Genomic DNA, 12,697 nt, shown 5'->3' with positions numbered 1-12,697 from the left:
TGTATAATCCCCGACCTCCGGTCCTTCTGACGCACCCTAAAAAGTTGGCTTTTCCAGCAAGGAAGCCCGGCCTGAACAAAACAAAATAAATTATTAATTATTGTTAATTTTAATTGATTTTTTTTTTAAAAAATGTTATTGTTAATCTTAATTGGGTTTGTTTTTTGGATATTTATCTAATTTTTTTTAACTTTTGTAATATGTGTTTTTTTAATGTTGTACACCCCCCTGAGTCCTTGGGAGAAGGGCGGCATATAAATCCAATAAACCAAACCAAACCAAACCAATTAAGAATAAAAAAGAATAAAGGCAGGAGAAAAATATAGAAATGAATAAAATAAAAGTTGTCAGCTTAGCCATGGTTTGTTGACTATACAGCTATTAGCAGAGTTTATACAAACTCTCAGCCATAATACAAATTTGTTCCTTTATGAACAACAGCTGAGGAGAAGGTGAAGTGAGATATTTTGCTTCTTTGGGGAGGAAAGCTTGTCAACAGACGTTCCCCACCAAGCTTTCATCTCCCCTCTGCTGCCCACCTCTTTTCTCTTCCGGCTGCAGAAGGCAACGATGCTGCTCTTTTTCTCCCCACTCAAGCCAGCCAGCTAGCCAGACAGACAGGAAGCAACTAACTGGTGAACGGAGCTGCCCATCTCCACTCAAAGAATGAGGGGGGAGGGTTTTTGGGGGTGTGTGAGACTACAGAGGGTGTGGTCTGGCCCGGGCTGGCATCTGGGGAGATGTAGAACACATCTCTCACACCCAGGAACAGACACTGGGGGTTTAATTGGGGGGGGGCTGAAGGGGCCAGGAGCAAGCGAGTACAGCTACTGGTGCGTCAGCTCTGAGTCACCGGAATGCATAAAGCAAGTGCTGGGAAATCAGGGGGAGGGGTCGACACCGAACTTCTCCCCAAGACACTCTGCTACTAGGTAAGTTCAAACAGAGACTGATGGCGAAGAGGGAGCCAGTATAATCCCCCTTGATTCAGAGGGTGGTGTTCAAGATCTAACCTGGCTAAATAAAAGAGGAGATTGACTCAGGTGGAGTGGACAATAGGGCTGCACAGGTGAGTTCTTCTCGCTTCCATGTTAAAGGGCAGTTCTGCAAGTGTCCCATCTTCTCTTGCTCCAGGCAAGTGGCTGGATGTTACTGGCATTGTTCTCAGCCTCGTGTCCCGCAGGAGAAGAGAACTGAGGCTTGCTTTTTCTGAACAAGAAGTCTGTTGAGATAGGTTGATATTGAGGCTTCGCCTGCAAGATTTGTTTCAGTAGAGACAAGTCCGATTTTTGGAGCGTTGCAAAAGGGGCTCTGAAATCAATCTTTGGGGCTGGTGGCAAAGTTGTGGTTGCTCATCTGGAGGCTGCACAGCATTGTTGTTGAACAAGGACCATCCCTTTGGTGTTGATAGAATCTGTTGTTGACTTTACAACAGTCAGTACATGAATGTAATATCTAAAATGTATTTATTCCAATGAACACAGAACAAGCTGCCTGCCTTTTTCAATTTAAAGGAATTTACTTTAGAAATGGAGACCGGGTGTGGGGGGGGGTGTTTCTTACACTTATATGCTGGTCAAGAGGTGTATGTATGATTGGCCAGCCACATTGTACAGTCCTCTCTTCAGCAGTTTGCCATGTTGCTAGATTTCTGTACTTCCATTAACCCCCCCCCGTCCCCCCCCCCAAAGCATTAGAAGAGTATTTTGTTTTTACTTTATGATGTGTGGCAGACCAAGGATGCTTCAGAATGAAGATAGGATGTGCAGCTATACAAAGAGTAAACCGCTGTAATCCATGCCACCACCTTCAATTATAACGTGCAAAATAAGTGTGAAAGTTTATGAGGCTCCAAGAACAGAGTCAAAAAACAAAAAGTCATTTTTTCCAAGGAACAGAAACTTTTGAAAAATAGCAAGGCAGGTTTAGCACAGGATTAAATTATTAAATAGTACAGTAAAGTCAGTTGCATTCCCCAGAACATACTTCTAGATTGGGGGTAGTCAACCTTTTTATACCTACCGCCCACTTTTGTATCTCTGTTAGTAGTAAAATTTTCTAACCGCCCACCGGTTCCACGGTAATGGTGATTTATAAAGTAGGGAAGTAACTTTACTTTATAAAATTTATAAAGCAGAGTTACAGCAAACCCCTACCACCCACCATGAAAGCTGGAACGCCCACTAGTGGGTGGTAGGGACCAGGTTGACTACCACTGTTCTAGATGGATAGCCATATAATATGTGGATGTACATGTCTATATCTGAATGAATGTTAGTGGAGAGTAAATAATTGGCTACATAGTGGACAAGTCAGTTTGGTGTAGTGATATCAATGTCTGAAATGATATAGGGTTTCCTGCCTGGGCAAGGGGTAGATTAGAAGACCTCCACGGTCCGTTCCAACTATTCTAATTCTATTCTACTCCACTCCACTCCTCTCCACTCCACTTCACTCCATTCCACTCCATTCCATTCTATTCCACTCCATTCCATTCTATTCTATTATTCTAGAAACTGGGAGTGTGTGACTTCTAGTCCTGCCTTAGGCAGGAAAGTCAGCTGGTTGACTTTGGCCCAGGCACTCTCCCTGAGCCCACCCTCTTTCCCTTTTGTTCACTCACATACATGTAGGTGTATGTATGAAGATGTAGAGTGATTCAAACTCACCCTCACATGGTTGTCTATTGTGGGAAAAATAGGAGGGAGAAGTATTGTGTGTGTTCATCACCTTGAGCTATTTATAAAAGTAATAAAGGCAGGATAAAACTCCAATAAATAAAAAGTAGCCATCCGAATTAGTGGTTAATATCTATCTGCCACTTTAGAGCCTCTGGCTGGATTTCAAGACCAAATCCAATTGCATTTTTTTCCTTTTCCCACTATGAGGTCAGCTTCTTACGATATTTTAATGCATGGAAATTGTAAAATAGTGGGAACTAACTGTTGGTAGTACTCAATATTGTTTTCCTCCCTTAGCATATCCTTGAAAACAGCTCCCTCTTCATACCCAAGGTGCTTTTAAAGGACCACAATGTCCAATTTCCTGGCCTGTGTAGTTGTGCTTGTCAGGATCATCACAGCTAGGCCCACAGAGAAGGCAGGTCCAGCCCTACCAGAAGACGCAAATGCTCCATTCCTGCTGATTCAACAGAATGTCTGGGAGGAAAATATAAACCTTACTAGCTTGCCTTGTGAGGAGCTGAGGAATCAGATATCAATCGCCATGCAGATGCAGAACCAAAATCTCACTTCCTTCCCTGAATGTCTGCCGGAGCTTCTGGAACAACTGGATTTGAGTGTTAATCTTTTGCCAGAATTAAATAGCCAAGATGTGGCTTATCTGCCTAATCTGCGAATCCTCTCCCTGAGACAGAATCAGATCCGAAAGGTGAGATGGGGGACTCAAAATCCCTGTCATCTTCAGTTCTTAGATCTGAGTTTCAATTTGCTCTCGGTTGTACCTTCCTGCATTATTTCTTCTTTGGACAATCTGAGGTGGCTGTCTCTAGCGGGAAATCCTATCAGAGAGATCCAGCCGTTCGCCTTCTCCTGCTATCCTCAGCTGCATTTCCTGAACTTGTCATCCACATGGCTGGGAAAAGATGGGGAAATGGGGATTCCGGAATCTGCTTTTGCAATGAATTTGTCCCACCGTCCAGAGTACACTGAAGAAGCCAGAAAAGCTCTGATCAACATCCTTGACCTCAGTGCAACCTTTCTGGAGAGGAGTAAGTGTTAAAGTCTAACTGGAAAAATAGCAAGTCTCATCAAATTGGGTGGGATGGGAGAGGCGGGTGAAAAATTTGGTCGTAAAGTTTTCTAAACTCTGATTGAAGACTTTGGCAAAACTTGGTCTTTCCCAAAGTTGTAACTTCTAACTATGCTAAACTACTAATCTTGCCTTGTCTGGGGATAATGGGAAATCCATAATACAGTTGCATTCAATTTTAATTAGAATTTGCATTCTAGTGCTAAAATCTGAACATATAGACAACATATAGACAAGATTTCCCAATTTTCATTAATTTGTACAAATGAGATTATTATTATCATCTCTTTTATTCATTGAACATGAAACTCAGTCAACTGAACATTTAAAAATGTGTCACAAATACCATTGACTCGTGCTAATGGTTGATACAGGTTGCTGCCAGCATCCTAGGTATCATCATCATCATTATACTTTATTCATTAAACATGAAACTCAGTCAACTGAACATTCAAAAATGCACATTCACAAATACCATTGACTGGTGCTAATGGTTGATACGGGTTACTGCCAGCGTCCTAGGTATCAACCAAGTATCTTCTTAAAATATACAATGTTCCGAGTAGCGCAGTTTTTTTGGAGTTCCGCTGGTGTTATTGTAGGAAGCTGCAATTTGTTGGTATATCTTATAAAATTCTTGGACATGGTATTATTAGTATTATTATTATTATCATCACAACAGAATTGTATCACAGCAGCCAGTTGTTTCACCGGATTTGGCATTGGTTACTAGTCGGGGCCCACCCAGGGGCCTAGGGCGTAGTAACGTATTTTTGTAATATGCGTGCAGTTCCAAGCAGTGCGGCTTTTTGCATTTGACTGATGGTGATTTTCTCAATTTTTAACTGTTTTAAATGTAATTCCAGTGCTTTTGGAATAGCACCCAGTGTGCCAATTACCACTGGAATTACCACTGCTGGTTTGTGCCATAGTCTTTGAATTTCGATTTTTAAGTCCGATTATTATTTTAAGTCTATTATTATTATTATTATTATTATTATTATTATTGCTGCTGCTGCTGCTGCTGCTGCTGCTACTACTACTACTACTACTACTATTTTAAAAGATCCCTAATATACAATTTACATTACATTTAAAGATTTACAATAAATCTACGGAACTACTCAAAAGTAATATTCAATGAGACTCTCAAGAAAGTTTAGAAAAGCAACATCTAGTTTCACTTTTAAAAATCAAGAATGGGTAAATGTAGTATTCCAGCTCCCAGATATTTTTTCCTCCTGATGCCTATATTTTAGGATTCTTAGAAACAATGCCCACATTGTTGCTAAGTGTTCTGACCTGATAGGGCATTTGTTTATGTGTACTTTTACAGTGGCTTACTGTAAATTGTCTTTCTCATTTACAATACAGAACCAAATTCAGCAGGTGGTTAGAATTATCATTTCCACAGCCGCATCCACCATGGTCCCTTGTGAGTTTTAGAATCTAGAATCTCTTGGAAGGCACTTGGCAGGGATGCCTGATTTGATCCAGAGATTAAGCACGGTTGAAGAGCTTCCAAACTGTCTATTCTCTAAACTGTATTGTGATATGATGATTATGATTTAAGCATCATTAATATCAACCAGCACACTAATCAATGATTATTCAAAAGTTCTCTATTCATATCTACCTCAAATATAAAGTAAGGAAACAGAAAGACCTTAGAACCAATTCCTTCTTCACAGAATTATTTCTGTTTTATTCTGGTTGCAAAATAGTCTGCTTTTAACATATTGTCGGGCACACATGACTAAACATACAATTCCCTGGAGCAGAAGTAAGAAAAGGGATATCCTCCAGGGAAATATTAAATTAGAAATTCCACTGGGAATTTCAGCTTCCTGAGGTCCAGAGGTCCCACCAGTGCCTTCAAGTGAGTATCACCTTAAGTCTGTCCTTTGTTTGATCTGACCTCCTCCTCCTCCTTCTTCTCAGTTCACGAGGACTGGATCAAAGATCTGCCACAGCTCACTTCCTTCTACCTAACACAAATGCCCAAGCTAAGAAGACTGGATCCAGCTGTCTTCCGCAATCTGCCCATGCTAAGAGAATTGAACTGCCAAGATTCTCATGCACTAAGTCTAGTGGAAACCGAGTCGTTCCACCACATACCTCTTGTGACTTCCCTAATATTTAAAAAGTAAGCTTTCCTGTGTCTACTTATTAGCAGGGGTCTATCTTAATTGAGCTTTCAACTGCTTCCTTCTAAACCTGTTGGGTTACAAGGTCAATTTTGTTTCGCCAATTGACTGTACAGTTTGGAGATGAGAACTTGTTGGACTGACATATCTACAGGACATCAGGTTGGATAAAACCCATTGCGACCCTCCTTCTAACTGACTTCATTCCTTAATCTATTAAGTGAAATTTGTAATGATAATTGATTCAGCTATAAGGATATAGTTCAATCATCTGGTGTTTTTCATCATAATATGCACCTGTAAAAATGTTTTAGTATTGATGGAAAAATAAGTTATTTTTGGACCAAATTGGGGGGAGGGAGGGAGGGAGGGAGGGGGAGAGAAAGAGAGAGAGCGAAAGAGAGAGGGGGGGAGAGAGAGAGAGAGAAAGATCCCAAATAGCAATTTCATGAGAAATTGTTTTTCACATCAGAAAATTAAGGAGGCTGAAGAGTGGATAGATCAGTGGTGGGTTGTAGGCGGTACACCCTGGTACGGGCGTACCGGAGCCTGCCCAAGCACTGGATACCGTTCCGGTATGGTGCTCCGGAGAGCCCACCCACCCAAGCTCCTTACCATGTTTTAAAGCTTTCGGCGCTTCCATGCACGCGCATGGCACATTCAGTGCCTGTGCAACACTCCGCCAAGCAGCTGGAGCGTTGCAGAGGCTGGTGGAAGCATTGTTTGCAGCTACAATGTATGCGCGTGCCACGGGCGTCCTTGTGGGCGGTGCCAGGCCCGTTCCAACAGTACCAGTTTGAATGGGATCCGGAACCCACCACTGGAACAGATGTGTAACAAAATAAAAAATATATTGTATATACTACAATCTCTCTCCACCATTTATGACAATAAAGCAAACAAGGCGGGTGGTCCTTGACTTAAGACCACAACTGAGCCCAAAGTTTCTGTTCCTAAGCAAGACAGTTGTTAAGTGAGTTTTGTCACATTTTACAACCTTTCTGGCCACCGCTGTGAAGTGAATCACTGCAATCATTAAGTTAGTGACACATTTGTTAAATGAATCAGGCTTCCTCTTTGACTTTGCTTGCCAGAAGGTCGCAAAAAGAGGCTCTCATGACCTCGGGACATCGCGGCCATCATAAATATGAGTCAGTTGCCAAGTGTCCAAATTTTGATCACATCACCCAACAGTGGTCCTAAGTGTGAAAAACGGTCATTAAATCACTTTTTTGCATGCCATTGTAACTTTGGCCACTAAATGAAGTGTTGTAAGTTGAGGACCACCTCTAAATGTTTATTTGTTTGTTTGTTTGTTTATGTATTTATGTATTTATTTATGTATTTATATATTTATGTATTTATTTATGTATTTATTTATTTATTTGCCTGCCTGCCTGCCTGCCTGCCTGCCTGCCTGCCTGCCTGCCTGCCTGCCTGCCTGCCTACCTACCTACCTACCTAGCTGTAACTTGAGCAACTTCAGCCCATGGAATCTCACTTCATCACACCGTCTCTCCATCAACCTCTACGGAAATCCTTTGGTTTGTCATTGTGCAATTTCTTGGTTGCTGTCAAACCCTGACACGGTCGTTCTACAGAGGTAAGAAGGGTTATGAGAATGAATATAACTCCAGTTTCGGGGCCAAATTAACTTTTAAAAGGGTAGGAGTTGTGTAACAAGGGGTCCAATGGCATTTAACGCTGTCATTAACTGTTGTGTAGATTTTTAATTTAAAAATAAAAAATCTTGAATCAGCAAGATCTAAAAGAAGACTGAAAAACAAACAGCAGTATGTACCAAAGGCAAATCTATGAGTTTCATTTTAGAAAAAGGCATCACATCTTATATTTCCATCCCTATTTTGCCATTTGTGAAAGGTTATAGGGGTCATATTTAAAGACTAACATAACTCTCAGATAGGGGAGCATAGGCCCATCAGTTGTAATTTGATTCTCATCAGCACCTTGCATACATGGAAAAAGAGACTGAGCACTGATATATTTCACATGAAATAGGGTGTAAATCACAGGGGTCAAACTCGTGTCACGTTGCCATCACGTGATGTATCGCAATGTTTTTCCCTTCACGGAGCTGGAGTGGGCGTGGCCTGCACGCGACCCATCTGGCCTGCGGGCTGCCACTTGGACACCCCTGGTGTAGAAGATGATAAGAAACGAGAGACAGTTCTCAGTTAAGGCTTTTAAAGTTAGTCAATCAAATCCACCAAAGATCCAGAACTCACTCTGATTCCTCCTATTTCCTCAAAGCACAAGATAGTCATAACATAATAAGGTATGAGGCAAAGCTGAACTTTTGCAATGGGAGGAGAATGCTAAAAACCTTTTCCCCAAAAATACAGAAACACAAATGAGGGATATAGAACAGTGGTGGGATTCAAATTTTTTTGCTACCGGTTCTGTGGGAGTGGCTTGGCGGGCATGGCTTGCCTTGGTGGGCGTGGCAGGGGAAGAATACTATAAAATCTCCATTCCCTTCCCACTCTAGGGGAAAGTTATGGCAAAATCCCCATTTCCTGCCGATCAGCTGGGACTCGGGAGGCAGAGAATAGATGGGGGCAGGGGCAGTCAGAGGGAATTAACTGGTTCTCCAAAATACTCAAAATTTCTGCTACTGGTTCTCCAGAACAGGTCAGAACCTGCTGAATACCACACTATTGTGGCATTTTACATGTTACATCTTTCTACTACCTCATAGCACACTTTGATTGATTTGGTCTCTTACTACCTTGTTTCAGGGCATCAGATACCATGTGCCATTTTTCTCCAGGAGATAAAGAAACATCTTCATCTATGTTGTTATCCAAACTCTATCATCAGTGCCAAGCTGAGACGACCACACATTCGGCCTTGTCTTTGGTTCAAAGCAAACTGTACCACACCCTTACCAGCATCAATACAGAAATATTGGCCGACTCTAATGCATTGCCTCAAAAGTCTCTCAGGGATGCCTTCATCCCTCAAAGCACATCTTTTACCTGGGGAGAATTAACAAGGAAAGATCCAAGTAAGACAGGCATTGTTGCTTACAAAGAGCAAGCAGTTCATAGATCTACTGAGCACCCACTGACTACTCCACCTCTTACTACAGAGCTTTCAGCAATCCTGGGAAATCTCTCTACTGAACCTCCTGAAGTGAGCACAACTGAAATGAAGGAAAGGGAAGATACCTCAACACCGCACCAGTCTACTTTACACAGTTTTACAACTGAAGTGACAGGAACATCTCCTTTCAAAGTTTCCAGTGCTTTGTTCATTTCGTACAGTAAAACAGATTCCAGCGAGAACGATCTATCCCTTCAGGATCCCACCAAATCTACCTCCTTTGCAAATCTTGCATCTACTAGCAGTCTACCGGATTATACAGATGACTATGATTATGAAAACCAGCAAGTGGCATCTGTAGCCCAGACCATGGATTTGTGTGATTATGATCCATGCAGGCATCTCCAGAAGCCTTGTATTGACCTCCAGAAATTGTCATCCTGCTTGTGCCCAGGCATGTCGGATGAATTCACCATCCCAGACCCGCCAAGATTTCATGAAATATCTGAAATGAGGGACACTTCAGCCCAGATCCACTGGTGCTCCCCAAATTCTGCAGTAAGATTCTACCAGCTTGCCTATCGTCCTAAAGGCAGCAAAAAGAATTATACCAATTCTGGAGAGATTTATGCCACCGCTAGGCGATACACTCTATATAACCTTCTTCCTGGTTCTACCTACCAGGTGTGTATAATTGCCTGGAACAAGGCAGGATCAAGCCAAACTACAGGCTGGAATGAGCATAATCCTCCATGCAGTACCTTCGTCACAAAATCCAGCTACACATCTATCTTTGCGGCTCTGTGCACAACAAGTGGTGTCTTTCTCATAGCTACCATATTGCTGTCAGTATGTCTGTGCAAAAAATACAAGACACCACACATAGAGCAATATAACACACATCTAGTATCTTATAAAAATCCTGCTTTTGATTATTCCATAAAATAAATCAGGGCAATGAGACTCACAAATATAGGCCATTGTTGTAAACTGTTTACCCACTGTGATGATTTTTTTGCCCTATTCCTCCTCCTAATATCCCCCTACCCCCAAAAAAAGTTAGAGGGTTTTGTTTTCAATTGTTTTGCTTTAGTGTTCCTTTCCCCTTGCTAAATTTCTTCTCCAATTGAAGCAATCAGAAATTATTTTTCAATATTTAAAACTATGAAAATGATCAAACAACTACCGCAAATCCTCAAAATTCGGACTATTTTTAGGAAGAGAAAACACTTAATCCAACATTTAAAGCATTTAATCCAATTATCAGAAAGATCAGGCTTGCCAGGAAGAATGAGACACTGATTTTTTCTCTGTCCTCTTGAAGCTGTCACTATGCCTGCTCTTTGGGGGAGTCTCACAATTCCCCAGAATGGATTTGATGGGAGACTGCTAAATGTTGGTTGGCCCAGACCCATTGGATATGAAAGTTTTCATGGACCCCCCAAAAAAGTTCTCTATTTAAGATGGATTTTTCAGGATAACATATGAGTGTTACAATACCGTAGTGAGAAATCCAAGGACATAAAAATACCACCTATGCTACATATTGCATGGAACTCAAGATTCCTTCCCATCTTTCCCTATTGTGTCAGATTGGATATTCATGTACTCATAACATCTTATTTGTGCTATGGAAAGTGCCACCCAACTCCATGTGCATAAATCTACTATACTTCCTTCACTCCACAGAGGATACGTGTTGAGCAGTGACATCTAAGCAGGATGCCAAGAGAGGATGCAGTATCATTATGAAAATATTTGGCATCATTGCTTCCAAACTGAGGACAGAATGGTCAGATTTTAAGAGTTGAAAAAAGTTCTCCCTTTCACTTGGAGGTGTTACTCTTCCAATGGTCTACTGTAAATAGATAGTAGATATTCCTTTTCCTCATCAGATCTGATCTATTGTCAATAGTGTATTCTGTTTGCCGAGACCAGAGATCCAAAATGTAGATGTCAGACCTGGAAGCCATCTTTTACATTTGGGTTTTCAGGCCCGCCACATTTTCTACTGTGGGAAAATGGGAGGGGGGGATTATACAGAGCCATGACGACAAACCTATGGCACGCAATAGCAATAGCAGTTAGACTTATATACCACTTCATAGGGCTTTCAGCCTTCTCTAAGCGGTTTACAGAGTCAGCATATTGCCCCCAACAATCCGGGTCCTCATTTTACCCACCTCGGAAGGCTGGAAGGCTGAGTCAACCCTGAGCCGGTGAGATTTGAACAGCCGAACTGCAGAACTGCAGTCAGCTGAAGTAGCCTGCAGTGCTGCATTTAACCACTGCGCCACCTCGGCTCTTGTGCACCATCTCAGCTCTTGTATGCCACGCATGCCACAGGTGGCATGTGGAGCCATTCGTGTGCACTGGCCAGCTGATTTCGGCCTTTTGAGGCCATTTTTTGCCCTCCAGAGGCTTCCTTGGAGGCTCCAGAGTGCGAAAAACCGGTCCTACGGGCAAACCAGAAATTCAGGAATGTACTTCTGGTTTACTTCTGGGCTGATTTTAGCCCTCCGGAGCCTTCAGGAAGCTTACCTGAAGGCTCCAGAGGATGAAAAACAGCCCTACAGACAAACCAGAAGTCCATTCCCAAACTTCCAGTTTGCCCATAGGGCCAGTTTTTCAAATTCTGGAGGCTTCAGAGAAACTCCTGAAGCCTCTGGAGGGTCTCCGGGAGGTAGGGAAGGCTGTTTCATCCTCCCCAGGCTGCTATAAAGCCTCTAGAGCCTGGGGAGGGCAAAAAAAGCACACCAAAAATGGGTGGGAGCACTGGTCATACGCACATGCATGTTGGGGTCGTGCGCAAAGCATTATGGGTGTGACACACCCATGCACGACCCCCATGCACTCCCCCCACTTTTGGCACGCGAGCCAAAAAAGGTTAGCCATCAATGATATAGAGTATGGGTGGTAGTCAAAATAACATTATGTCTCAAGTCAAGGCCATCTTGTCTGCAGCTTCAATGAGGTGACTGGGAGGCATCTCCAGTTTTGGACAGTGCCTGATTGGTTCATGTGATGGACATGTGGGTCAGTGGTGGGTTGCCAATTTTTTTGCTACTGGTTTTGGCACGTTCACACACGCGCAATACTTCTGCGCATACGTAGAAGTGTCCGGTGGATGGGTGAAGCCTCCCACTGCCGCTACTACCGGTTCTCCTGATCCAGGCCAAACCAGAAGCAACCCACCTCTGATGTAGGTGCTGAGCAGAGACTTGAACTTTCTTTTGGATGGGGAAAACCTGGGAGCTTTCAGATTCAGGTTTTCCCAGATATGCCAATATGACAACTCTAATAAAATGGAACTTTGAGGAAACTCCAGTCTCGGAATCTTCTTTCGTTGGGTGCAGATTTGGTCCATCCAAAGATCTGAGGATGATGAATGCCACATCACAAACTATAGGTGAAACCAGGAACAAAACCCAGGAAGAATAAGAAACCTTCCTCAATAGTAGTAACTGTGAGAGGGATCTTGGAGTCCTAGTGGACAACCATTTATGAGCCAGCAGTTTGCAGCAGCTGCCAAAAAAGCCAACACAGTTCTAGGCTGCATAAACAGAGGGAAAGAATTAAGATCACGTGAAGTGTTAATACCACTTTATAATGCCTTGGTAAGGCCACACTTGGAATGCTGCATTCAGTTTTGGTGGCCACGATGTAGAAAAGATGTGGAGACTCTAAAAAGAGTGCAGAGAAGAGCAACAAAG

General features: G+C 42.5%; 1 protein-coding gene across 1 annotated transcript; it reads left to right on the top strand.

The window, feature by feature from the left end:
- Nucleotides 1–3,033: 3,033 nt before the first annotated feature.
- Nucleotides 3,034–9,932, top strand: LRRN4 (leucine rich repeat neuronal 4). Its single transcript, XM_032213010.1, has 4 exons — nt 3,034–3,730; nt 5,713–5,917; nt 7,384–7,521; nt 8,678–9,932. The coding sequence occupies exons 1-4, from the start codon at nt 3,034–3,036 to the stop codon at nt 9,930–9,932; spliced, it is 2,295 nt and encodes a 764-aa protein (XP_032068901.1).
- Nucleotides 9,933–12,697: the final 2,765 nt, after the last annotated feature.

The sequence above is a fragment of the Thamnophis elegans genome, chromosome 3 (genome assembly GCF_009769535.1).
Source record: "Thamnophis elegans isolate rThaEle1 chromosome 3, rThaEle1.pri, whole genome shotgun sequence".
Taxonomy (NCBI): Eukaryota; Metazoa; Chordata; class Lepidosauria; order Squamata; family Colubridae; genus Thamnophis; species Thamnophis elegans.
This window is presented reverse-complemented; position numbering and strand designations above follow the sequence as displayed.

What these genes read in the sequence shown, in the direction of transcription:
- LRRN4 (XM_032213010.1), top strand. Translation starts at nt 3,034, where the DNA reads ATGTCCAATTTCCTGGCCTGTGTAGTTGTGCTTGTCAGGATCATCACA. An exon ending in ACTTCCCTAATATTTAAAAA is followed by an intron (nt 5,918 to 7,383) that starts GTAAGCTTTCCT and finishes CTACCTACCTAG; the next exon opens with CTGTAACTTGAGCAACTTCA. An exon ending in GACACGGTCGTTCTACAGAG is followed by an intron (nt 7,522 to 8,677) that starts GTAAGAAGGGTT and finishes ACCTTGTTTCAG; the next exon opens with GGCATCAGATACCATGTGCC.